This window comes from Schistocerca gregaria, chromosome 3 (genome assembly GCF_023897955.1).
Source record: "Schistocerca gregaria isolate iqSchGreg1 chromosome 3, iqSchGreg1.2, whole genome shotgun sequence".
Lineage (NCBI taxonomy): Eukaryota > Metazoa > Arthropoda > Insecta > Orthoptera > Acrididae > Schistocerca > Schistocerca gregaria.
The window spans coordinates 778,914,252-778,940,548 of NC_064922.1; the positions used below are offsets into that span (position 1 = coordinate 778,914,252).

Here is a 26,297-nt window from a genome sequence, read left to right on the forward strand (position 1 = left end):
TCTGGATTGCTTGGACATGACCTGCTGAGGATACCAAATATTTTAGCATTAGTCAGGAATGGGTCTCACTAGTGTTCTATGTGTGCTCTCCATTATAGATGAGGTGCACTGTCCTAAAATTCTCCCAAGAAATCAAAGGTGACCATTTGCTTTCCCTATTAGTGACCTTACAAGCTAGTTTCATTTCATATTATTTTATGACATTACATCTAGATATTTAACTGGTAATTGGTGTGCCTCTGTCAAGTAGCACACCACTAATACTGCATTAGAACATTACAGGATTGTTTTTCCTACTGATCTGCATTAATTTAAATTTTTGTACATTTAGAGCAAGCTGCCATTCACCACACCGAATAGAAAATCTGGCTAAGTCATCCTTGCTAAAGGACTACACTTTCTCATTCGCTACAGCATCATCAGCAAATAGTCACAGATTACTGCTCGCCAAATCTGTCAGGTCATTTATGTATACGGAGACCAATAGCAGCCCCTTCCTTGGGCACTCCTGATGATACTCTTGCCTCTGATGAATATTTCTCATCCATCATAATGACATGGATTCTATTACTTAAGAAGTCTTAAAGCCACTTACATACCTAGGAACCTGTTCCATGTTTCAAGACTTAATTAACAATCTGCAGTAGGACATACGTAAACATCTCATATGCAAGTTTAATAGTAGTTGTCATAGACCTGCGTTAGAAAAATTGAGTACTTAAAAGTATAACAATGCTGAGGGAAGAAATGGTTGGAATGCATGTCACATGTGATGAAGACTGATAAAAATAAATTGTTAAAGCAAGGAAGCAATCACTTATTATTATTATTATTATTATTATTATTATTATTATTATTATTATTATTCAAATTACCAAGCGACATGACTCAGTTATAGACACTAGACTCATATTCAGTAGAAGGATGGTCAAATGCTTATCAAATTTTCGGTGACTTTCTAAATACTTTCAGAGCTTGGTGCTGGGACAATTCTTCTGAATAGTCCACTGTCTGTTTCCTTTCCCTTTCTTGTCCAATCTCAGCTTGTGCAGGTTATTAAAGTATAATTTTCATCTGTTCTTTGATGTGAAATGAAATTTCAAACCACAAGCAAAATGATATTGAATGGAGAGTTCCAGAATTATTGCTGAGACATTGCTATATGCTGTGTTCATGCAGGTCAACAAGTCACTGACTTAACTCCTAGAAGCTTTGTTTAGTTTATTGTGTTCTGTTCATGTTCATTTGATGACACATCTGATGAACAGTCAGGCTGGAAAGGAAGTGATATTTGAAACTTCCTGGCAGATTAAAACTGCGTGCCCGACCGAGACTGGAACTCGGGACCTTTGCCTTTCGCGGGCAAGTGCTCTACCATCTGAGCTACCGAAGCACGACTCACGCCCGGTACTCACAGCTTTACTTCTGCCAGTATCTCGTCTCCTACCTTCCAAACTTTACAGAAGCTCTCCAGTGAGGTTCTATTTTGGAAGGAGGACTTTTTTGCCCAAAAACTTGCAGTCAACATTGTGGCTGTCTGTGACTCAGAGCCTCGTCTACATGGTGTAGCATCTCTTCCTTTCAATCCCTTTCATATTGTTGTTATTCCATCTTGGACTTTCTGTTGTTTAACTTCTTAATATATTCTTCCACATTTGCAATTGTCATTACAATTATTTTTGTGTCACCAGTTTCTATTCTGTTGTCAGTTTTAAGTATGATTCACTTTCAACCAATACTTGTATAAAATCAGACTATCAGCTTGGCAATTAACCACGTATCAAAATGGCAGTGGAAAAGTAAATATAAGAAAACTTGCAGCTTTGATGTAATTATTGAAATATCATTCATACAATTATTGAAACTGCTGAGCACAAAATACAAAAATCTATCTAATTTTGTATGTCATTAAGTTCATCTCATAATGGTAATCAGGAATGGTCTACTGTAACAACAAGACAGTTTAGTTTGGTTTCAGGTCTCATTACCTTCTCATGTGTTATAACTTAACTCTCTTGTGCCTTATCTACAATAACATTATTCCCCCTTCCTAAACATATTCAACGAAGCTTTTGATTCCACTGCAAGATCCATTCCATACTCTCTGTAAAAACATGGAGTTTCCTCACGATACTGTTTCTGCAGCAGTATTACAGATACATCACTGGATTTTTGCCCAAGAGCTTATATGTTATAGTATACTACATTCGAAAAATAACCATGAGGGAACATTTTATATATTTCTGCTTGATTGCAAACACAGTCAGACCATTGATCTTCCTTTAATAATTTGTATTCAGTGTTTACTTTTTTTGCATATGCTTTTCCACTTTGCTTCTGTGTATTGCTTGTTGTCATTTCTTAAAACTTACTACACTGACTTTCAGTTTGTTTTTTGTATTTTCTACTTTCATTGTAGTATGTTTATAGTTTTGCATAATTTTCAACTATTTTCTTATTCATTCTTAAATTTTGTCTTCTTTATTTTCTTTTGTTCGTAATACATTAAAGAATGATTTTTGATTTTACATAATTGTAACCTCCTCATTATTTTTATCTTAATTTTGTCATTTCTTAGAATTAGTCTCATTTGCTTTATTTTTATGAATTTCTGGCTGTTCCTCTTCATCAGTTGGTTAACCCTGATTGAAACATGTGGAACGGTATTTAGTTCTTAAATCTTTGTTGAAGCAGATGTGAGATGCTGACAGCTTTCCATGTCTCCTAGTACTTGTCAAGCATAACTTCTCTTGGGAACCCAGTCATGGGTCTGTTATGGTCATATGTTGACTGGATGCTATGATCACATCCATTGGTGATCCCTTTAATATAACACAGTTCAGACAATCATATCATTTAATTACAGCATACTATAAAAATGTTTTATGGAATACTTGGCTGTGATACAGGCTATGGAGAGCTCACTGTAAACATAGATACATAATGTGTCACAGATCTATGATTCACCAGAGTATTGCTGTTCACAGAAGAGAGGAATCTGAATTAAAATTAGTGTCACAAAACTTTAATTTTCCACCAATGTTCAACCCTGTGATTGTGGAAAGCTCATGTCATTCAAGAATTAGATTAGAATGAGATTTCTTATTCATAAAAGTTGTCATTTTGACAAACTTTTGCTATGCATGTTCAGACAATTCAAGACTGTCATGTTTTAACTGCTATTTCTTCTAGTCACAGAAAGTGGAAAATGGCTGTAAATTGCAGTAGTTTATATAGCTGCTGTGAAAATAGCCGCAACAAGAGACTTGAAAAAGACTTTACAGGTATTTGTCTGATGTAAAATTTTGATAACATTTCCATACCAATTAATCAAACAGAATATCAAAGTAGCCTACCTGCATTGATTGTAACTTTGCTGTAGTAAATACAAAGCAAGAAGAATAAATAGGCAATAACAGGTACACAAAGTGTGAATTATATGTATTTGGAAAGAAATAAAGAAAGCAGTTTTGTATTGGATATTAATAGTCTCTTCTTAGGCTGGATTTTCAGAAAACTAAAAATAAAATACTATTTAATGATTTATTGGTCATGAGCTGAAGTGCCAATGAGATAGAGTGGGACAGCATATGAGACACTACAAATTGGAAATTGGAATATGAACTAGAGTTCAGTAGAAACATATAACAAATTGAGTGAATCCTTATTGAACATTGTTTCAGAGTGGCATTCATGCCAGTATGAAGGAACTCATTTAATCATTGAGAACATGAATTGGAGCAGCATTTTCATATACACAATAGTGCATAATTTTTTAATATGTTTGAACATCTTGCATAGTAAATATCCAAACTTCAGAGCAACTGAGAATCATAATTTTCAACACAAACATTACACTTTAAGACAGTTGCAGGTATACTGTAATAAAAGAATAGGAAACTAAATAGCATATACTTTGTAAGTTATATTTTGCTGTCTTCAGTGGCCTAGAAAAATGTAGGGACACTGATAGAATCATATGTCACTCAAACAATACTAAACATATCAAACCTGAAAAGACACACTGTGTGACCAAAATCCTCCATAGCTGTCTGTTCCAAAGATGTCATCCATGTAATTAATAAAATGTAGGGCTTCCTTCTGCTGTCGTTATAACTTTCAACAACCAAAGGCGACCTTCCATTGTATTCTTGTACACTGAAGGTGGTATTTACTTCCATTCTACGTTACGGGCAGTGTACGGTTGTTGTCAAGATTTTGTGCAGATACATGCAACACAAAACAGCATCCTAGTTAAGCTCAACAGTGTCCAGTTGCAGTCTGATCTGCACTCTGAATAGACCAGTCCAGCAAATCCACTTTTCATACACACGACAGTCCATTGACCTTCACTATTTGGACAGTACCATTATTTTCCTGGCACAGGTAAGTATTTTGTTTCAAATTGTTACTATAGTTGAGATGAATTCTCCTCTCCAAATTGTTTCCATTAACACCTGCATTCATTTGGCCATCGGCCAAAACTGGTGACCTAAGCCCCAGGCCATTGCAATGAATTTTTCTGTCACGACCACACACTAATGTACTAAATGCCTACCCTTCCTCTCTGTGTCCCCCCCCCCCCCCCCCCCCCGAAACGCACACACACAAAAGAGCTATGTCACATCACACCGTACCATTACTAGAATTGTCAGTGTTGACATATGATTATTAGGTGACTTTCCACATCCACCTAGGCAAATACTTGGCTGTTTCACAAGTCCTGACTTGGATACATGATGTGCAAACACTTTGAAAAATGTCACATTTGACCATGCAAATACACTAAATACATAGGAATATATCTAAAAACAAAGATGATGTAACTTACCAAACGAAAGCGTTGGTATATTGATAGACACATGAACACACACACAAAATTTGAGCTTTCGCAACCTATGGTAGCTTCATCAGGAAAGAGGGAAAGACAAAAGGATGTGGGTTTTAAGGGGGAGGGTAAGGAGTCATTCCAATCCCGGGAGTGGAAAGACTTACCTTAGGGGAAGAAAAGGACAGGTATACACTTGCACTCACACACATATCCATTCGCGCATATACAGACACAAGCAGACATATGTGAAGGCAAAGAGTCTGGGCAGCGATGTCAGTCGAAGCGGAAGTACAGAGGCAAAGATGTTGTTGAATGGCAGGTGAGGTATGAGCGGAGGCAACTTGAAATTAGCGGAGGTTGAGGCCTGGTGGGTAACGGGAAGAGAGGATATATTGAAGGGCAAGTTCCCATCTCCGGAGTTCTGATAGGTTGGTGTTAGTGGGAAGTATCCAGATAACCCAGATGGTGTAACACTGTCTCCAGTAGGGATACAACTTCGTCAAATCGTGCCCTGAAATGAGATCCATCCTTCATGAAATCCTCCCCACTCCACCAAGAGTGTCTTTCCGCCATCAACCTAACCTCTTGGTTCATCCCTATGAAATCCCCAAACTACCTTCCCTACCCTCTGGCTCCTACCCTTGTAACCAACCCTGGTGTAAAACCTGTCCCATGCACCCTCCCACCACCACATACTCCAGCCCTGTAACCTGGGAAGGTGTAGACGATCAAAGGCAGAGCCACATGTGAAAGCACCCACGTGATTTACCAACTGACCTGCCTACACTGTGAAGGTTTCTATATGGGAATGACCAGCAAAAAACTGTCCATTCGCATGAATGGACACAGGCAGACAGTGTTTGTTGGTAATGAGGATCACTCTGTGGCTAAACATGCCTTGGTGCATGGCCAGCACATCTTGGCACAGTGTTACACCGTCCGAGTTATCTGGATACTTCCCACTAACACCAACCTATCAGAACTCCGGAGATGGGAACTTGCCCTTCAATATATCCTCTCTTCCCGTTACCCACCAGGCCTCAACCTCCGCTAATTTCAAGTTGCCTCCGCTCATACCTCACCTGCCATTCAACAACATCTTTGCCTCTGTACTTCCGCTTCGACTGACATCGCTGCCCTGACTCTTTGCCTTCACATATGTCTGCTTGTGTCTGTATATGCGCGAATGGATATGTGTGTGAGTGCAAGTGTATACCTGTCCTTTTCTTCCCCTAAGGTAAGTCTTTCCACTCCCGGGATTGGAATGACTCCTTACCCTCCCCCTTAAAACCCACATCCTTTTGTCTTTCCCTCTCCTTCCCTCTTTCCTGATGAAGCTACCATAGGTTGCGAAAGCTCAAATTTTGTATGTGTGTGTTTGTGTGTCTATCAACATACCAATGCTTTCGTTTGGTACGTTACATTATCTTTGTTTTTAGATATATTTTTCCCACGTGGAATGTTTCCCTCTATTATATAAATACATAAGAAAGTGTACATGGATTGTGGTGAGCTCATAGTAGTAATAATAATAATAATAGTTATAATAATAATATCATGTATATGGGCATAGTTGGTTCTCAGTGAAATTGGTATCAGTCCTAAAACGGGATTGGCTGGATAATGGGCACTGCAAAGGAAAGATTCATTCTTTAGATCAGTGGCTTTTAGGTAGCAGAATTAGGAGGAAAACATAGTACTATCACTTTTCAGTTAATCATTCTGTTATTGATGTCTGAATGTGAGCTACAATGGACGTTCTCTGTTGTGGATGACAAGAACAACAGAAAACTGATAGTTTGCTGCAGAGCGAATTGGCTTTTGTCAGTTAATTTTATGGGCTGACCAGAATCATCATTACGCTTCTGTGGCATTTTCTCTTTAAGTATCATTGCTAATAATGAACATTGACACATAGGATTCATGTGAAATATCTGTCACAGACTGACAAATTTCGGTTTTCTACAGTTGTGTATAAGTTCAGCTTAATCAAGTCTACCTGAAATATACTTGGGGATGTAATCTTATTGTATTCAGAGGGTACCTGAGTAATTCTTAACGTTGTAATCCACAATTTCTCACTCTTGTTTTTGTAGTTGAATAGTAGGCACTCCTTTCGTAGTTCCTATAGACTCAAAAAGAAAAACAGTCTAAAGGAATTATTTAAAATGAGAATTTAAAGGAAAACTGTTGCAAATTACTTGATGTCAAACTGAAAAGTACTAAAAATAGTACCTTCTGACATGAGATGTTCTTAGGCAGGTTCAAGAGCAGATGTATGGAATATTACTGTAATTTTTGATGTTATGTGTTTCACAAACTTATTTCACAATAGTGAAAGTAATTCTCAAATTAGGGTGTTATGTAAATTTCCTTTTAGAAATGGAAAGGTGGTGTGCAAATAGTTGTAGTTAATGTGTATGCACCAAGTATTTATTTTAGATTTTCTTTATATACATGTCTCAAGTACAACTTGCTTCCAATTTTAGAATCATACTGAAGATACTCATTTCCTTTTCTCATCATTGTTAAGTATGAAGGTGCAAATTTTCTTTTGTTGCAATTTTAGAATCATTCTAAGGATAGACTTTTCCTTTTTTCATCATTGTTCAGTATGAAAGTTACAAATTTCCTTTCTTTGCTTCACAAAGAAAAAATGAGAAACATTTATTTGCAGTAAGCATATAACACAAAAAAGTGATAAAAGGAAGAGATACATTCGTTACTGCTGCAGGTGTGCACATCTAAGTTAAATTATTCTACAGATTCCAGAAATCTTGTGTATAGTATCACTTTTCTTCTGTGTAATTCTGTGTACAATACACTGTTTACACTTGCACATCAGTCGTCACCAAAAGTATTTTATCCTAAAGTTGTTAACAAAGACACTACCTTTTTCTGTACAAGTATTGTAATATCATAGACTGTATACTGAAAACAGACATTATTAAATATAGATTTGAATGTGTGCATATTATAGCAGTTGTAGACACATTTGTATATTCCTTACGCACATGTTCCAAGTTAATAAATAAATTCAGATAAGCACCATCACCCTTTAAATTATGAATTAATTTTGTCATTGCTTTGTACAAAGCTTTTATTCTGTTCACATTTATGTATTAGTTTCTGTACTTAGTGGCTCCTATAAAAATATTATTGTGTAGTTATTTTAAAAATTGTAAGTTACTCTTAAAACATTTGAGTTTAATTTTAAAATACAGTCACTTTCCTGGTTAATTCCTTTACATTTGTTTGCTCATCAAATTCAAGTGAGTGCTCATCATGCAATACAGCCATCTCCTTACCCACAAACTCTTTAGAATGGACGTGGCTGCTCCAGCATGCACACTATCAAAGAGACCTGCATTTAACCTAATACTACAATTTGATTCCACGGTGATGATATAACTATTATTTCTAACAAAAATTCCATATGCATTAAAAAGAATCATGTTTTTTAACATCTTTTGTTTAGTTGTCACTGGTTGTTTGACTTTACGTATGTATTGTAGTTACTAATAATTCTATGTTTTCCTGACACCCAAACCTTGTCTTTGTTATTCTATTGATGGTGTTCTTTCTCTTTGTTTCTTTCCCTTCTCATCAATTTCTTCAGACCGTTGCATGCAATTGGACAGCTGTCGAGATGTAAGTACTACTAAATGACACCTTAAAAATAATATGACTTGTACTGCATGCTGCTCTTCTGTTAAAATATACTGTAGTCATTAATTCATGCTGTTTCACATAATTTTTGTTGGACAATTTGTAGGTACAGTAGTATTTTTCATTGTGTAATGCATCATGTAGTGTAATAAAGTTGTTACCATAATATTTTGATTTGCAAGTTACGTGGCATGGCACAGATGAAGATCGCATCACATCACCACTCTGTTGCTTTCATCACAGGAACCAATGCAGATTCTACACACGGTTTGTACGAAAACTATAAAATAGATTAAATCATAAGGGAACAAAAGTTATATCTTAGAACATCATATTATGCAAATATAACTTGGTAATAAAGCATTTTTTAATGATAGGACAATTGACTGTGTCTCTGTGCATAATATTTAGATAGATAGATACACTTTTTTCAATAGATCCATAGTGTGAAGATCATGAAGGATGTAGAAATATGTAATACACATTGCCTTACAAAAAAAAATGAGAAGCACTCAGAAGCGAAGGAAGAAATATAATTAAACTTCATAGGCTGCGAGAGTATGTGATGTTATTTCAGTGATAGTACTATCGAATCAGATTACAAAGAGTTTGGTGGTATGAGCCCACTTAGCAGTATGACTCTGCACCAGCTCTGGCCTGGATGTATGCACCGATTCAGGTAGGAAGGCTGTCACAGTACTGTTGTATTCCTTCCATAGGCAAGCTGGCCCACAACTTTTGTTACTGGCCCTTGAAATTCTGGATACTGGTACAGGACTGAGTTAAAGTTCAAAGTGGCCTCACACAAGTTCTATCAATGACAGATCTAAGGATATTTTTGGCTATGGGAGTATGTCAACATCAGGCAGACAGTTCATAGAAACACATGCCACATGCATTGTTCTGTTGAAAGCTGGCATCACCATACCTTTCCATGAGAAGTACAAAAGAGGACATATAAGGGGTGTTCAGATGAAAACTGAACACCCACCACGACGCAGCCATGAAATGGTTTCATTCAAAATTATTCACCACGCGCATTAAGACATTTACTTCACTAGAGGACAAGACAATTAATTCATGTTTTATAGAATGTGGTTGGCCACAGCCACATCCACTCTTGCACTTCCTTGTCCAACTGTAATAAATGTCCATGCATGTCTTCCTTCAGGTAACCAAGTATGTGAAAATCACAATGTGAAAGATGTGTGCTGTACAAAGGATGTTGCTATGTTTCCCAACCAAATCAATGAAGCATAGCCTCCATCTGATTAGTTGTGTGGGGGCAGACATTATAATGTAACAGGATGATTCTGTCTGACAGCATTCCGGGACATTTTGACTTTAAGTTGCATCACAGTTTCTTCAGATGTCTTCGTAGTGCTGTGCATTGATTGTGGTTCTACACTTGAGGAACTTAACAGACAGAGGGCCCCTGCAGTTGATGGAGTAGGTCACCGTGACCTTACTGGAACTTGCGTGAACAGCTCTGGAGTTCTTTGATGGGGGAGATGTGGGATGTTTCTGCTGTTGGCTTTGCCATTTGCCCTCAGGTTGTCGCACTGCTGTTGGACAGGATCATCCTGTTGCACAGTAACACCTGCTCCCACACTGCCAATTGGATGAAGGTTGGGAAACACTACAATATCCTTTGTACAGCCTGAATTTTTCACTGCGTGATTTTCACATATTCGATGACCTGGAGAAAGACATACATGGACATCGCTTTCAGACAGACAAGGAAATGAAAGAGTGGGTGTGGTCTGACCTCATTCTGTGAAAACAGTAATTGAGCATCTAGTCTCCCTTGTGGTAAAGGTCTTAACACATGTGGTGACGACTTTTTCATGGAACCAGTCCATGCTTGTGTTGTGGCAGGTGTTCAGTTTTCATTTGACTGCCCCTCTTAGAATGTCTGTTATGTAGTGCTGTGACATCAGAGTTTCCTCAATCACTACCAGCTGTGACCTGAAGTCATACTCAATGGGACTTCACATCATGACACCAAAATAACTACTACTGTGCCTCCACAAAGCATTGGAAGAAAGGAACCTCTCCCCAGGTTGCTGCCATACTCGCCAGCAACATTCATCCGGTGTAGTGCAGAACTGTGATTCATCAGTGAACACAATGGGATGTCATTCATCAGCAGTCCACACATTTTGGTCATGGTACCAGTCCAAATGTAGCTGTTTCTGTTGTGGAGTTAATAGCAGCCTATGCAAGAGACAATAATTCCCTATACTGTCTGCTGTTAGTCTCCAACCAATGGTGTGGGGTGACACAGAATGTTGGAGGGAATCCCTTTCTTGTTCTTGGATAGCAGGCACAGATGCAAAAGGGTTACGATGTGCTTAGTGCACAATGCAACAATCACCCAATGTAGTGGTCGGGCATGGTTGACCGGAACATTGATGACATGTATATCTGCCCTCACATTCCCATGCAGTGTAGCATTGGGCCACTGTCACATCCAAATGTCCTACAAATCTGAATTTTGCACTATTCGACCAGATGGCCAAATGGAAACCCATGAGCTGTATCACATTAGTATGCATCATCTCCATTTCCTTCACAGTAATCCCACAACATCTGATGCTTTTCACACACCTTATATACTCTACCAGACCTGGTAATAACACTAATGCACTCTGGTGCCCATTCCACCTGTCACAGAGAATTTCATTTCTAATCACTTGTATTCCCAACTTGGTGTGTACATGTGCAAAGTTACATTGACATCTTACTAAGTTCTCTGGGTGCTTCACTTTTTCTGTCAGGTAGTGATACATACAGAAAAAGAGATGTACTGATGTTGCTTCCACATATTATAAGAGAAATGGTCCTCAGTGATGTGAAAGAAGTCAAAACTACAAAACATGTTTTGATGAAACTTTAATACCAAACTTGAGACACACATAAAAATGTATACATGGTGAACCAGAAATCCATCAACAAACTTTTAGAGGCTGTTTAGGGATATCTTTGAGTATTTTTGTGTTAGTGACTCTTGATCTCCAGCAATTAGTTGCAGAGTTACTGCATACTGATTGGTTTTTTACCCCAGTTAGCTTCATATCTGTGAAGCTCTCTAAAGAGAATGCCTTCCATGGGCTTCTGTTATTTTGCTTGGGATCATTGCCAATTTTAAATGATTGGATAGATGATAAATTGTTCAGTGGAAATGAACAGACCATAGATAAATGTTTTCCAGTGTAAGAATTTTGCAGGCAATCTGAATGAGGTACAGAGAGAAAACTGCCAAAAAGGTTACACAGACTGAACAGTGAAATGTAACAACCTGTAACTATTCCAACTGCTGCTTTTCTATGCCTGCTGAATAACTATTTTTCCCCTTTATATTTCAGTTGTATCTGTCTGTCTGTATACACCAAACATTTGAAATTGACAAGTTACTGTACATACACAATATCTCATTATTATTTTATTCAGGTGATGGTTTTCAGTTCACTGGTTACAATGATATAGTTTTGTTGAAAACCATGTTCATTAAGAGTAACTGATAATTGAAATTATTACTGCATCATGTATTGTTCAAAATAAGAATGAGCTAATAAGTAGATTTGAGAGTATTGACACTGCTCATTAAAAAGCCTATATTTCATTTCTTCTGATGACCAATTTCAGTTTTCTGAAAACTAATTCACTTAAAAGCTATCTTTAATTAAAGATTGGTTACATTCAAATTTACTTTTGCCAATTGAACCACTGTACTTGTTACATTCCAAGATTAAATGTTAACACTTTCATTGACATTCTTCATTGTTCACTTACGTTACTAATTGAGAATATTTATAAATGAATGCAATTTCAAATATGGCAGTTGCTTTTAAATCAGTAATACACAGCAGAGGAATACTAAATAGGTGTGTAACCTTTTTTATTTTAACCAATCATATTTCAGTTAAAGCAAGTGCTTGTTGAAACTTAACTGCTCAAATAAATTTTCATCCTGCAATTTTATGAACAAATATGTAATTTTCAAAACCCTAAAATATCCACATGCCAATACTTATATACTTTGGTCCACCAACAAATCTGCTGTCTACTACTGGAAAGCTTACAGTTAACATCTCTGCAGGGGTCATTTGTTTCAGTAACATTATGTAGTCTCTTATGTTGTATCTGTGTGAACTTTGGAAAAAGTCTAGTTTGCAAATATTCATCCACTGTACAATACTTCATGGTTACTGTCAGCTTACATTGCGGTGTTAATTTATCTCTGTCAACCACTACAATTCTTTGCAGCAATATCTGTTAGCATAAAACCATTGAATATGATTGTGCACCAACTACAGGAAAGACCGCAAAAGGACGTATGTTAGTGTATAGAGAATCTCTGCAAGTTTTAAGTACACCATTCAAATGTTAAATGTTGCTTTCATTTATGATATAACAAATGTTAATACTTAATTCTAACTCATTGCAAGTGTGTCCAAACGTATTATGGTTCATATCAATGACAACATTCGTGACTGTTCCTAGTACTTGTGAGAACTATATGGCATTGGGTGTGCAGTCACATAATCTTTTATTTAATCCTAAAATAAGAAAGGACCACATCAAGTTATGGCTTGTGATAAATCTTTTTTCCATAGTATCCACCTTCCTAGTTGGTAGGCCTGGACATCACCTATTTTGCCATAGTGTACAAGAAGACAATCTCTCTGAATTTCTTGTAAACCCATCAATAGTATCATCAATTGAAGCTCCCACCTACCACCTGGTGTAAATCATCACAATTTAATCACATTTAGTGAGTTCAAATATGAAAAATACATTAATGCTCTGATTTATCCCATGATATGACTGCTAGCATCACATTTTGCAACTACGCTACTGGAGGAGCTATGAGTGGAAACTTGGGAAGATTATCTGTTGAGTGATGTATTCTTGCTGTTATCTCTCTTGTAACTGTCATATTCTGAAACCCTGGAGATGCTTATTAATTATTTTGTTCAAAGAGCTTGTACTTTGAAATGGCATTCTTTTATGCCTATATCAAAGACATGGCAAACAAAATCACAGCACATGGGCTAAAGCTCACAGTGCAGAGCCAGTCTTTTTTATGCACACCATTGTGGATTGCATAGAAAATGAGTCAGTCTGTACTGATAGCATCTACCCCTTACTGGTCATTGCAGAATGATGTATAATGTACTGCAAAACTTTATATGATGATTTGTCCACATCCTGCACTCATAAATGAATCAAGGCACATGATAATAACTTTGGTGACCCATATCTCTACCATGAGAGCAAAATAGGGAGTTCAGGGTGTAAAACATTGTCCATGTGTTAACCTGAATGGAGGTATGTAGACATGATATAAAGACTAGCAAATTTTCATTGAGGACTGTAAAGCTTATCAAAGTTTGTGTCCAATTTAGAGAATGAATGATGGATGGGGAGGAGAAGACAATTGTTTTGCAACATAACTTTTGTTAAATTAAAATATAAGTGAAATATCTCATCATTTCTGGACATATAGAAAAAGGTAAATATATATTTTGAGTACGTTGCAGTGTATCTTAATATATACCAGGGTGCTTGCATGGCTTATGTGAAGCTGCATGTTACAATAATTTCCTTTTATTGAAAAAATTGAAATGGGTTAAGATTAGACTTTCGTAATGCGTAGAAAACATTGCAACCCACATTTTCAGACTGACGGAAACAGCAAGGCTCCTGAAGAATGTGAGAAGTGTATTTTCATTCAACCGACGCTCTGCCACCAGGGTAAATATGGAAGTGGAACTTTCTCGTAAGTATCTGAGCTACTGATTACTGGAATTCATGATTGTACATTATTGTTGTGATATAATTCAGTTTTTCTTCTGATTAACTAAGAGACATTGTAACAGTTGATAACAAAGTTCCAGATAGCAGGGAAATGAAAGGTTGATGCTTAACATTGTGTGTGTGTGTGTGTGTGTGTGTGTGTGTGTGTGTGTGTGTGTGTGTGTGTGTCATTTGTTAACTGTTTGCTGACATTCAAGTTGCTATATACACCCATTTTAATCTGTGTATTGTGCCCAATCAGATCATTTTAATAGTTTGGTTTTTCTCAACAAATGTGCTGCTAATTAGATCAAGTAAGAAGAGGGAGGGGCTTCTATCCATTCATATATTCTCAATACTAAAAAACATAAGATGTAATACTGTAATGTACATACCTTAGCTTTATTAAGACCTATTGTAGTCATAATAAGACAAAGGCTATTTACAATAGACATGCACTGCTTTTCAGTATCACTACAATAATTTTTTGTTCTTTGCTTAATGTATTCTTATGCAGCTGTCCACTAGTTGATGTTATATTCACAGTTCAGCACCAATTGTATTTTTATGTATTGTTAAAAAAAAATTCAAATAACTTATATCAGCTAAGATGTAGAAATGTCACTAATAACATAGCAGCAAGTTGCTTTTATGCAGCAAAGTTCTTCAATTCAGTCTTCACAAACCTAATATAACAACATTTTTGTGCATACCCTCCAGTTTTAAACACACCGAAACCCATAATTAATGCTGCCATCAAAAGTTTAAATATGATACGTATTTCCTGCGAGGCAGATAGTTATTACAACACAAATAATCTGATTTGTTTTCTGTTCTGTGTAAAGTATTTGTTTTGGTGTGAGATGAGAGTTTTCATAGGATTCCTTCCTAGGCTTATTATTAAATTACTTAGTGTGATGCAGAAATTTAATTTTAAACGTGACTCCAGAACTCTGCTGTTCCACCATTGGTAACAGAATGTGATTTAAATGTGCACATAGGCATACATAAATTTGATGGTAACCTGTGACATGTCTGTTTGTCACAATTGTTTCCTCAGATTCTGTACACTTTCTTGCTGAGAGAGAGAAGGGGAAGGATTTTTTCCTTATTAATGAGTATCATACCTCACTAAAGACAATCTGATTCCAGGTATTCACAGTTCAGCATGCCCTTTCACAACTTTGCTTCAAGAAAAAGAAATTGTGAGCACGTGTACTGTAAACAGGGCTTGTATAGATTTAATCCTGGCTAGTCAGAACCTATATTCTACATCATAAGTTAATTGAAACACAAAGTTATTTGAAACACATGTCCATACCAGTTTGACCCAGATGTGAAGCAGCTATAAATCTGGATCTTACACTCACTCGACAAAAATGAAACAGGCAACGGGTCTGGCACAAAGATTAGTGTGCAGTTTCATCACTGTGTTAGCAAACTATCTTACACACATTTCAAGTTAGGGGAGTAACTGGAGATTATTGTGCTGAAGTACAATTTTCAGAGTCTTTCAAAAATGACCAGGAAAGGAGCCAAGGGTTGCACTTCAAAGCATTTTGTTCACAACACTACCAAACTTAAGGTCAATCACCACACTCATTTTGTGAGCTAGAATGTCTCAAATCACACACTTCCACATCCAGTTTACAGGCCAAATCTCTCTCCTCTAAATTATTTCTGTTCCAAAAGCACACAATATCATTGATGGGCATTGTTTTCACTTCCCAGAGTGACCGTTTCTGCCTTTGAAATAAAATAAAATAAAATAAAATAATGGAAAGAAAGTGACATGAGATGAAGTAGCAATGCATACAACTTGAAGCAAGATACTTGTAGGAGATCCACGGGTTATTTTTCAAGAAAGGAAGGATTCACTTTATTTTACCCAACCTTTCAAAGTGACATAATAAATTTTCACATGACTCCAATAATTTTTTGGGAATACATTTTTTTTATTTCCATGTCTTACTCCCCCCCCCCCCCCCCCCTTGCAGTGAAAGTTATTTTATTTTTGTGCTAGTTAATTGCTTCTTACCTCACAGACTTCAGGCTGAAATGTTATTAACTGCTGACAGATTGCTGATGAAAATGTTTATAGGTGTTACGCTGCAGCTTCCATTCATTGAATCTCTGGCGATTTGACAAAATATGTAGCATACAAGCATATAACTTTTTTCGATAATTGTGAGGAAGAGAAGGTATTGATTGGCAACTTCTAATTCCTTTCCTCAATTTGCAAGCTATTAACATGAGGCAGTGCTAGTGCATTACAACACAAGGAAATATGTATTAGATTTTCATTTCTAGCGTTGCACAGTGTGTGCTATGTTAATTAGCAGTCTAGCAGAAAAAATATCGCTTAAAACATTCAACTTCATATATTTTTTTGCCTAGAGGAAAAATTGTTATGCTGAATTTTGCAGCAATTGGTGCAGTCTGAAGAAAATTTTCAGTGTGAAAAAAAGATCAGTATCCGAGTAAACTTTGAACTGTAGATTGATTGGGGGCCATATTTAAAGAGAATTCAAGGAATTTGACTTTCTGACATAAATTTTAATGGCCTAAAAATATAGTGATGTTTTCCATGTTCACATGTTCAAAGCACTTGCAGTTGCATATGATTACAGAATTTCACTACTAGATGCATGTCAAATGAAAGCTAAGAACAGTGTTTATTTGGGCATCAACCAATCATGCAGACTGCATGTTTTTTACAGTATATTTCCAAAAAACATAAAATGATTACTGCACATGAAGCACATAATCTAAAAGGTCAGAAAACTAATTTTGCAAAGAAGTTATTATTTTCTGTAAAAATAAATGCTATTGGCATCTAAGTAAATACAATGTTCATTTGTCCTTGGTGGTTGAGAACAATTTACACTGTACCTTTCCTGTTTACAAATTTAGTTTTCTAATGGATTTGATGCAATAATGCTTCTGCTTATACAAATCCTGAATAAGTGGTCAGCCATCCCAAGTTGCACATCACTACAAAATTACTGAAATCTTCTGCACTGGCTTCTCATATTTTTATTAAAACTAGGTAAAAACTAGCATAACAAATATTTCTTACTATTGCAAGCAATAACTTTTATTGTGTTGCTGTATGGAAAGCAAGTGAACCACTTTCCAGAATGAAACAGGGAACCAATAATTAGCTAGACATTATGTGGCATCCATCATAAATTTTGTTTGGATAAAAATAATGACAAGCACATAGTGCTAAAATCATAAATAACAACTGGCTTTTCCTGCATACTTTTGCATAAAATAGAGCAGACAAGAAAATGTTTGATCATGAAAGTACACAACGTCTGCATAAAAATGTAGAAGCAGTCTTCAAACAAAAAGGAACTCTAGTTGTTGTTGCAGAATGAAGTCATAATATGATGGTAGTAAATATATTACTTTGCGTTTGAAATTCACTGTTGAACTATGAACTCAGATATTATGATTTGCAACTTTACATTTGAAAGATTTAAAGAAGCAAAAACAAGAAATAAAAATTGGTATTTGAGTTTCAAAAGTGTTATAGATTTAAAAGATAATACTTGATAGATAATGTGTAACAGAAAATACACATGTGGCGGGAAAAGTTATCATCAGAAGTAGATGTTATCATTACATTTCTCCACAAACATTAAGACAAATAACAATAACAAGTCATTGTGACAGCAGATCAAAAGACTAGAATGAAAATTCTGTCTCAGAAGTAATGAATTACATAACATAAAACAAATAAACTAAATGAGCTGTGAATGTATAGTGCCTGTCACACATACAACACCCAAAAAATTTCCGTATTGTCTCAAATAATACTGCATACCTCTTTTTCATGGGGCTTTTGTACAACCTTTGTTGTAGCCTTGTTACTCCTCAACAAAGAAGCAAAACAGCACAGATAATTTACACCTAATGTGTTCGTGGGCAGATTCTGTATCACTTGCAGCATTTCTACGCATTATAAAAACAAAATCACTTGATGACAGTGAAGCAAAAATTAAAGAATCAAAATGTAAATGTTGTAGGAAAATTTTTGTAGAATGTAAATACTTTTGGATTAAGGGAGACCAATCACCAGAGCACTAAGTTGTCAATAAGCTCACACAAGAAGAAAGAAAACTTGCTTGCTTTTGGCGTAATCCTTTTACAAGCTAGAATGGTTAAATGATGTAAAGTCTAGGATGGAATAACAACACTGTGAAAAGGATAGACTGTTACTTACCACATAGAGAAGACATTGAATCAGTGAAAGGCACAATGAAAAAGACTGCTAAACATTTAAGCTTTCAGACAAAAAAGTCCTGCTCCCAAATTTAAAACAAAAGCACAGCTCACACACATACTTGCTCATGGTCTTAAGGCACTCAGAGACAATGGCCATGTGTGCGTGAGTGTCGTGTTTGCTTGAAGGTGTTTTCAATTTCTGAAGGAGGATGCTTTTGTCTGAAAGTTTAAATGTTTAGTAGTATTTTTCATTCCGCCTGTCTGCTTCACACCATCTCCTATGTGGTGAGTAACAGTCTATGTTGTTTTTTTTCAAGTGATTGTATTCACATAGAAATATGGAGTAAATCAGAACAAAAATAGTTTATAAATACGAAATTTCTGCTGACGATGTGATGTGTCAGTAAAAAATAGTTTCTATATGTTACAATTTTAATATTTTAGTATTTTTTATTCTTCATACAACATGCTTTAAAAATGAATGTTACATTGAAAATTTATAAGAAGATATTGTCACATAGTTCACTGGTAATGAATTCAGTTCTTTTTGTTGGCAGATGGCTTTGCATTTTCTCAAGAAGAAGGTGGTGCTGTCACACAATCAGAAGTTATTCGTGCTTACAACACCAACTTACCAAAACCGGGTGGCATGTAAAATTTAAGAGACATTATTATTACAATCCTGCATGTGCAAATGGGATGACATTTGGACTAGTTACTGCAGGGTTTAATTTGCAAATTATTGCAGCTATTGTATTCTGTGAATGCTGGTATTAGTATGCATCAGAGATTTCACAAATGGTGTTTGTGGTGTATGTCTGTGCGTTTGCTGTACAGTCAATTTCATATTATGTAAAGTACATTTTTATTTTTTATTTTCAAACCAGTTCAGTGTTTCATACTGAATGGATCTCAGTTGAAGAAAGGAAACAGGGTAAATTATGCTTTATGTAACTGATCTGAAACATTATATTTCTTTATTATGAGTATATTCAACAAAATTAATTAAGTCTTAAGTGAGTACTTACTGTAGATACCAACAGTATTCAGCTTACAAATAACTAAATCATCAGTGGCAAATGCATCACTGTTCAGATAAAGTGTAAATCTGACAATGAGGTCACTATTTCTGACTGTGACACTATTTTCACATTGAGTGTTCTTCCTTCCATCATCAGTACCTCCAGTTCTACTGTTCCTTATGAAAAATGTATTTTGATAGAATATGGTGTAGCTAAAGTCAATATCTGCTTGTCAGATACATTACTAATGTTGTAAGTTGTCACTATTTCATTTTCTATTAATAATGTAATCAGGAGAGTCTTAGCATATGTGGGGACTTTTTTTATTTTTTGTAGGCATTTTTAATAGTCACCCTCTTTTTTTATAATACATGGACATACATTTTTGTTACTACATTTTGACATCAAAAATCATCAGTTCAGTGAGATTTAGAGTAAGTTGTACACTTTGCCTCGTTCAATTATGTTAAATTATGTGTAACCAGTATAGAACTTTAAACAGAGACTGAGTTGAAGTTATAAATATTAACTCACTGGGGAATAACAGTGAAAGTACCATAACTCATTGTCCAGCAATATTCAGTCAGAAACAGTGTTATCAACCTGTTTCGCTCATAACAGTATGAAATTTCAAACTATAATAGAGTAAATTTTAAAACAAACTGTTATCCAAATATTCTTTTTTCCTAGTACTGGGAATCAGGTTTTTGTTTCTATTGGTTTCATTCAGTATTGTAAGAGTAAGAATTTATGCTGTTTATAACACATATTAATTGTGCATCCAGAGACGTAATGGTTCTTATACGCTTGTATCAGCCTTTGTATTTTATATATTCAGGTTTTTTTAAAGTGTTGTGCAAGAGACAAAGTTACTGACAACAAAAATTGAAAGAAAGATGCTTCCCCTCCCCCCTCTCTGCTACAAATGCAGATTTATTGTTATGTGAAACAGTGTTACTAATCAAGAATCAGTAATATGTAAATGAATGTGGCAGCACGTCCATCGTGAATGTGGTAAATAAATTCAAAGAAAAATTTTGTTAATTGTACTATATATGAATGCATTCTGAATGTTCATATTTTCACTTTCGTAACTTATATTTAAAATAAAAAGTAAATTTTGCTATTTTAAGTGTTTGTGTTGCAGATTATATGCAATAATATCGAAGAAACTAATAAGCCTGTCACGACATATTACTTGTAACAATTATGTTTTTCACGTCTTGTTTTTTACCTGTGAAAGTCATTGCTATAAATCTATGAGTGTAACACCATGTGCAAACACAATTATATATTTCAATGGAGCAACACAATTTTATTGGTTATATCAATATGCAATTGAAACAAAGAATCACATGCTCAGATATACCTGTAATGGTAAGTGATACACAAGGACAATTCACTGTTTCAAATTTTATCATACTTTCTTTAGCAGGACGGAGTGCTGTTATAACACATGAAAGGCAATAACAAATTTATAGCTCATCTTATTACCCTGCACTCCAGTTTGAAAAAAAAATCTTGCACATTGAAAAAATAGCTTTATTACACAGACATCCAAATATCATCTGCTTCCACATAATGTGTTAATAAGTACTATAGTGTTTTCAAAATTTTATAACCATGTCTGTCTTGTAGTAACAGTGAGTGATGTAGCAATGAAATTTTGTGATCCAGCCAGATATATGCACATACCATGGATAAAACCCCAAGGTAAACACAAAAATGGCAACCTCTATTTACATTGAAGATGGGCTTTATAGCTCTAGGCCAAAATATTATTTGTTGCTGTTGTCGTTGTCTTTATGAAGTGTTGTCGTCGTCTTTATGGAGCTCTCCCCACTAGTCTGTCTTGTTCAAGTCTCTTCATCGCTGGATAACAACTTCACCTTGCATCCATCTGACCTGTTTAGTGTACTAAAGCTTTGGTCTCCTTCGCCTACAATTTTTGCCCCTTTACACTACATTATATTACCAAATTAACTCTTCCATGCTGCCTGGCCCCCTTTTTTAGTCAAATTTTGCCATAATGTTTTGTTTTCTCCTCAGTTTGATTCAGTACCTCTTCATTAGACATCCAATCTACCCATCTAATCTTCAGCATCATTCTGTAAAACCACTTTTCAAACGCTTCTGTTCTCTGCTTGTTTGTAGTGATATATTCTCCATGATCCACTACTCTATAAGACTACAACATAGACAAATAATGTCACAGAAGATTTTGTAACACTTAAATGTATGAATAGTAGGCCACTTTGGCATCACGCAGTAAACAACACACAACTTGCCTTGCATAGTGTTAATAAATGTTGTACATAAACCTTCTTCGTATATCAGTCTATTATTGATGAAAACAGTGTCAGTATCCTGAGGTACATATAGGCAGAAAAAACATGGTGGAGAACTATAATTCATCATAGTTCAGCCAATTTTCAGTGGAGCATTTATAAATTGTATGCACAAATCTTTCTCATGAATCAGTTATCTAATAGTGAAAACCATATCAAAATCCCTAAAATAGTTCCTGAAACTAGCTGTCACATACAGACAGAAAAACACAGTGGGGGACTTTAAATTGTATGTATGTACCATTGTTACAAATTACTATTTTTCAGAAAACTTTACTTGCTCTTGCAAGTCTGCATCTTATGTCCTCATCTACTACTTTCAGTGCCTGAACTTATAATCCCATTTCTCACCATCACCTGATTCAATTTGACTATATTTTATTATCTGTTTTTTACTTTTGTTGAGGTTCATTTTGTAACCTATTTTCATGACACCATCAGTTCCTGTTAACTGATCTTTCAAGTCTTTTGTTAAGTCTAACATAAAGTTCTTATTTCCTCCTTGTGAACTTTAACTTCCCTTTCTAAATTTCTCCTTGGCTTCCTTACTTCTTGCTGGATAAACAAGTTGAATAACATCAGGAATAGGCTATGGACCCCCTCTAAATCCCTTCTCAACTAGTGCTTCCCTTTCATATCGTTTGGGTCTTATAACTGCAGTGTGATTTCTGTACAAGTTTTAGATAATTTTTTGCTCTTTGTGTTGCATTCCTGCTAAATTCTGACTTTCAAAGAGTGTATTCTAGTCAACAATATTGATAGCTTTCTCTAAATCATGTATGCTATAAATGCAGGTTTGTTTTTCTTTGTTCTATCTTTTAAGATATGTAGTATGGTCGATACTGTCTTGTGTGTCCCTACATTTCTCCAGAATCCGAACTAATCTCTCACAAGTTCGCTTCTAGAACTTTTTACATTATTTTGTAACCGTAACAAATGAAAGTGATGGTGACATAATATTCACACCTATCAGCACATGCCTTGTTTTGGACTGGGATTGTTATGTTCTTGAAGTCTGAGCATTTTTCAACTATATATCAAGCACTTGTAATTGACCTAAATAGCACTAATGTATTAACCACCTACCCATCAATGTTAGTAGTGCTGGTGAGTTGGATCTAGGAATTTTGCATTTAGGTGCTGTGAGTTATGTTTTGTGTTTCTGCAGATAGCCAAATCATACCTTCCTTGTTACCATATAATAGTTGTACCAAATTGTGTAAGATTTATATATCATCAAAACAAATTGTGATGCATTGCTTTTTTTGTATACGTCCTTTTTGAAGTCTACACGGCCAGAACAGAAATGTTCTTCCAGTTATGAGTGAGTTCTCAAAGATGACGGTTATGGGAATTTATTGCTTGTGCCTGTTCATTCTTAAATGCTTCTGTATTCTTAGTATAAGTGTCAATTCAGGGTACCCAGTATTGTTATTGCTGACTGAAATGCGATGGTTTTTAATGGATCAATTAGTGCCATGATCATGTTAAAAGGTAACATGAAGCTCTTTTGGAGTGTGCTGCTCTCTACATAAGTTTCTGATGTGTCTTCGTGCATAATAGAAGGGAGAAAAGTTACGATTTGTATGGTATAGAGGACCTTGTAATAGGCATTGGCATCAAATATGATTTTGCTTTTGGATTATTATAGTCATTTTTTCTAGGAACTAAACGGTCAGAAAGGCAAGTGCTAGACAGCTTCCTTATTTCAGAAAATGCTGCGACAAGATTTGATGTGCTATAAATGTTTTATCAATTAATTTTGGTGCTAACAGTAACCTGTAAAATACCCTGGTCTTGTAGGTTAGGTACATACCAATAAACACAAAAGCATTTGCAAGCAATTAATATGTAAATTATGTTTCCTGTTTTTGACAACTAATCTCCTTGAATCTGTCATCATCCCCACCTCCACATTTTTCCCCTTTTTTTCTAATAATGATCTTTTTTTTTCTACCATTCATATTGATACCTTGCAGTATTTGTTAAGAGTAATACTACTGGAAGTTAACTAGGAGAAATTTGAAGCCAAATACTATAGTTTTGAGGGGAGCAATGACAGTGCTCCCCCATGTTGAAATCAGTCAGGTATATGATGACTTAAACCTCAAACCAGAATTGAACAGATTCTAATTTTAAGAGTAGTTTGGGACAAAAGATTTTATCATATCTTACACGTGAATCAGCATAATATGAACTAAATGAACTATTCAAAACTGCATTTTAACATTGTCATTCATTAGAACACAATAAAGACTTGCATACTCCTGCAGTTGCCATAAGGAAGGATAGGATAAGGATACAAGGATACAAGGAAATTAATCGGTGAAGAGGAATAAAAAACTCCACACTCTTAGAGTTCAGAGCTGTTGACTAAACTAAATACTCTTCTTTAAGAAGAGTGTCAAAAACATTCAATCTCCACAAACTCAACAAGAGAACAATTAATATGCCAGTAGTTGAAAGATTAATCAAATGTGATTCATTTTTTTAATTTCCACAAAGAAATTTGTCTCACTTCACGTGCTAATATGATTGTTTTAATTCATTGGCCTATGTATTTATTATTCTTTGAAGTTGTATTAAGACTGTGCAGCAAAATAATATTGTTGTAATTTTAAGTGTTGTAGTTCGGTATGCTTAATTCTTCCTACATGTGGCACGAGAAGTGTATGTCTCAGAATTGTCAATTACATTAAAACGCAATGTTTCCTTACAGTATGTAGCTTATGTACAAATTTACATCTATGTATATGTTAATACTTTTGAGTGTTGCTCGTGAACCTTAACTCGCCTTACAATTGTACATAAGTGTATATTTGAGGAAATAAGTTTTATCATGTGTGTGGTTGCACTGTAATATTGTGCATCGTCAGAAATATACGTTGGAGCCCTGTGTCAATAGTTTTGTGTTCTATAATGTAGTATTTACAAACTGTCATCAGTAACATCAAGCTAGATCATCTCTCTCATGTACCTGCTGCAGGTTCCATTTGTCCTTTAGTATGCCTCTACAATCTTGTTTTGGAGGAACTTGTAGATCCTAAATTATCTCCTAGAGTTGGCATATTGTCCTTGCACAGTATGGTTACTACTGCGGTTTGAACTGGCAGATGTATACACACATTCCACAGTCCTGACATTTAGTGTACTTTTGATGCAAGATGATTAAATTACAACTTAGTACAAATGTCCTTCTTACAACTTCCATATATTTGAATATTACAACTATATTTAAATAATACAGTTTCTAATTTCTCATTGTTAAATGCTTATGTGTGTTGTGGTTCTTCAAAATAAATCAAAGCTGCTATTGATTTATCTGAACATTGCTGTGAAGGCAAATATCATGCTTTAACAAGAATCTCTGCAACATCCAAAAATATATATATAAATGTCCAACTGGACAGAAATTCCATTTCAGGTTCTTTTTGCGAATGTCAATTCTCCCCCTCCTCTGCTTCCCCCTCTCCTTTTGCTCCATTTTAGTTCGTTTACATGTACTTACTTATCATTTATCTCCTCTTTAGTTATTGGTTTATCTCAATTTTTCTCTGTTTACAGGCTTTCCATATCTGTAGCTTTTAACTGGCTTATATAGCTTCTTTTTGTCTGTGATTAGTTATTTTTCCAGTGTGTTGCATTCTGTTCAATAAAAGACATAGAAGTTTTAGCATGTCTGATATTAGAAGTTGCCAGCTTCTCATTTTCATTTAGAACTTCAAGAATTCCTTTTACTTTATGGATCATAGTTTTTCACTTCAGAGAACACAAGATTCAATCTTATGAGATTATGTAAATATATGGGTAGCACTAATATATGGGCTACAATACTGGAAAAAGTGCTAAATATATACCTTCAAGTTCTCATAGGCCATAGAATTCCATAATGAGGACAGACTGAAAATTCATATTATTGTCCCTTAGAATTGAATGAAGCAAGTTCCCATTCCCATTCAGTGTTTTGTTTATCAACATCACATCAGTTACAGATGTTCTTGATGTATTACAAAAGTAATACAAAAAATACTGACATCATGACAATGATTCCCTGTTAGGTAACACTGAATATATACAAGCTTTTCATACAAAGATGTTCTACTTTTCCTCTTAGCAAGAATGAATATTGTTAGTGGGTGCCTGTTGACATATCTCTCGCTTACTGTTCGATGTATTTTGTCACAATTCTGCACTACCTGGAATGTGAACATGAACTTTACTTTTGCAACGTGTTAATTGAAAGTGTCATATTTTTTGTTACTATTTCAATGTGCTTAGTAACACTTCAATGTGCTTAGTAACACCTGACATTTTAAAAGTATTTTTGTATTAAAAGCAAGTCCGACCACTATAAATAAAATAGAGGGATATCAGGAATGTTGTACCTCATGC

The 26,297-nt window shown here is 35.3% G+C and overlaps 1 protein-coding gene across 10 annotated transcripts in view; it reads left to right on the plus strand.

Moving 5' to 3' along the window:
- Window positions 1–25,021, plus strand: part of LOC126354167 (phospholipid-transporting ATPase IA) — a 627,555-nt gene extending 602,534 nt beyond the window's left edge. For 3 of the 10 annotated variants that reach the window (XM_050003592.1, XM_050003590.1, XM_050003591.1), the window contains exons 22-25: window positions 8,451–8,482; window positions 8,683–8,767; window positions 14,188–14,285; window positions 19,093–25,021. In XM_050003592.1, coding sequence (XP_049859549.1) covers window positions 8,451–8,482; window positions 8,683–8,767; window positions 14,188–14,285; window positions 19,093–19,190 — 313 coding nt within the window. In that variant the 3' untranslated portion in view covers window positions 19,191–25,021. Of the gene's footprint in view, window positions 1–8,450; window positions 8,483–8,682; window positions 8,768–14,187; window positions 14,286–19,092 lie in introns of those variants that run through there. The other 7 variants (XM_050003597.1, XM_050003595.1, XM_050003596.1 and 4 more) reach the window with 5 other exon arrangements.
- The last annotated feature ends 1,276 nt before the right edge of the window (window positions 25,022–26,297 follow it).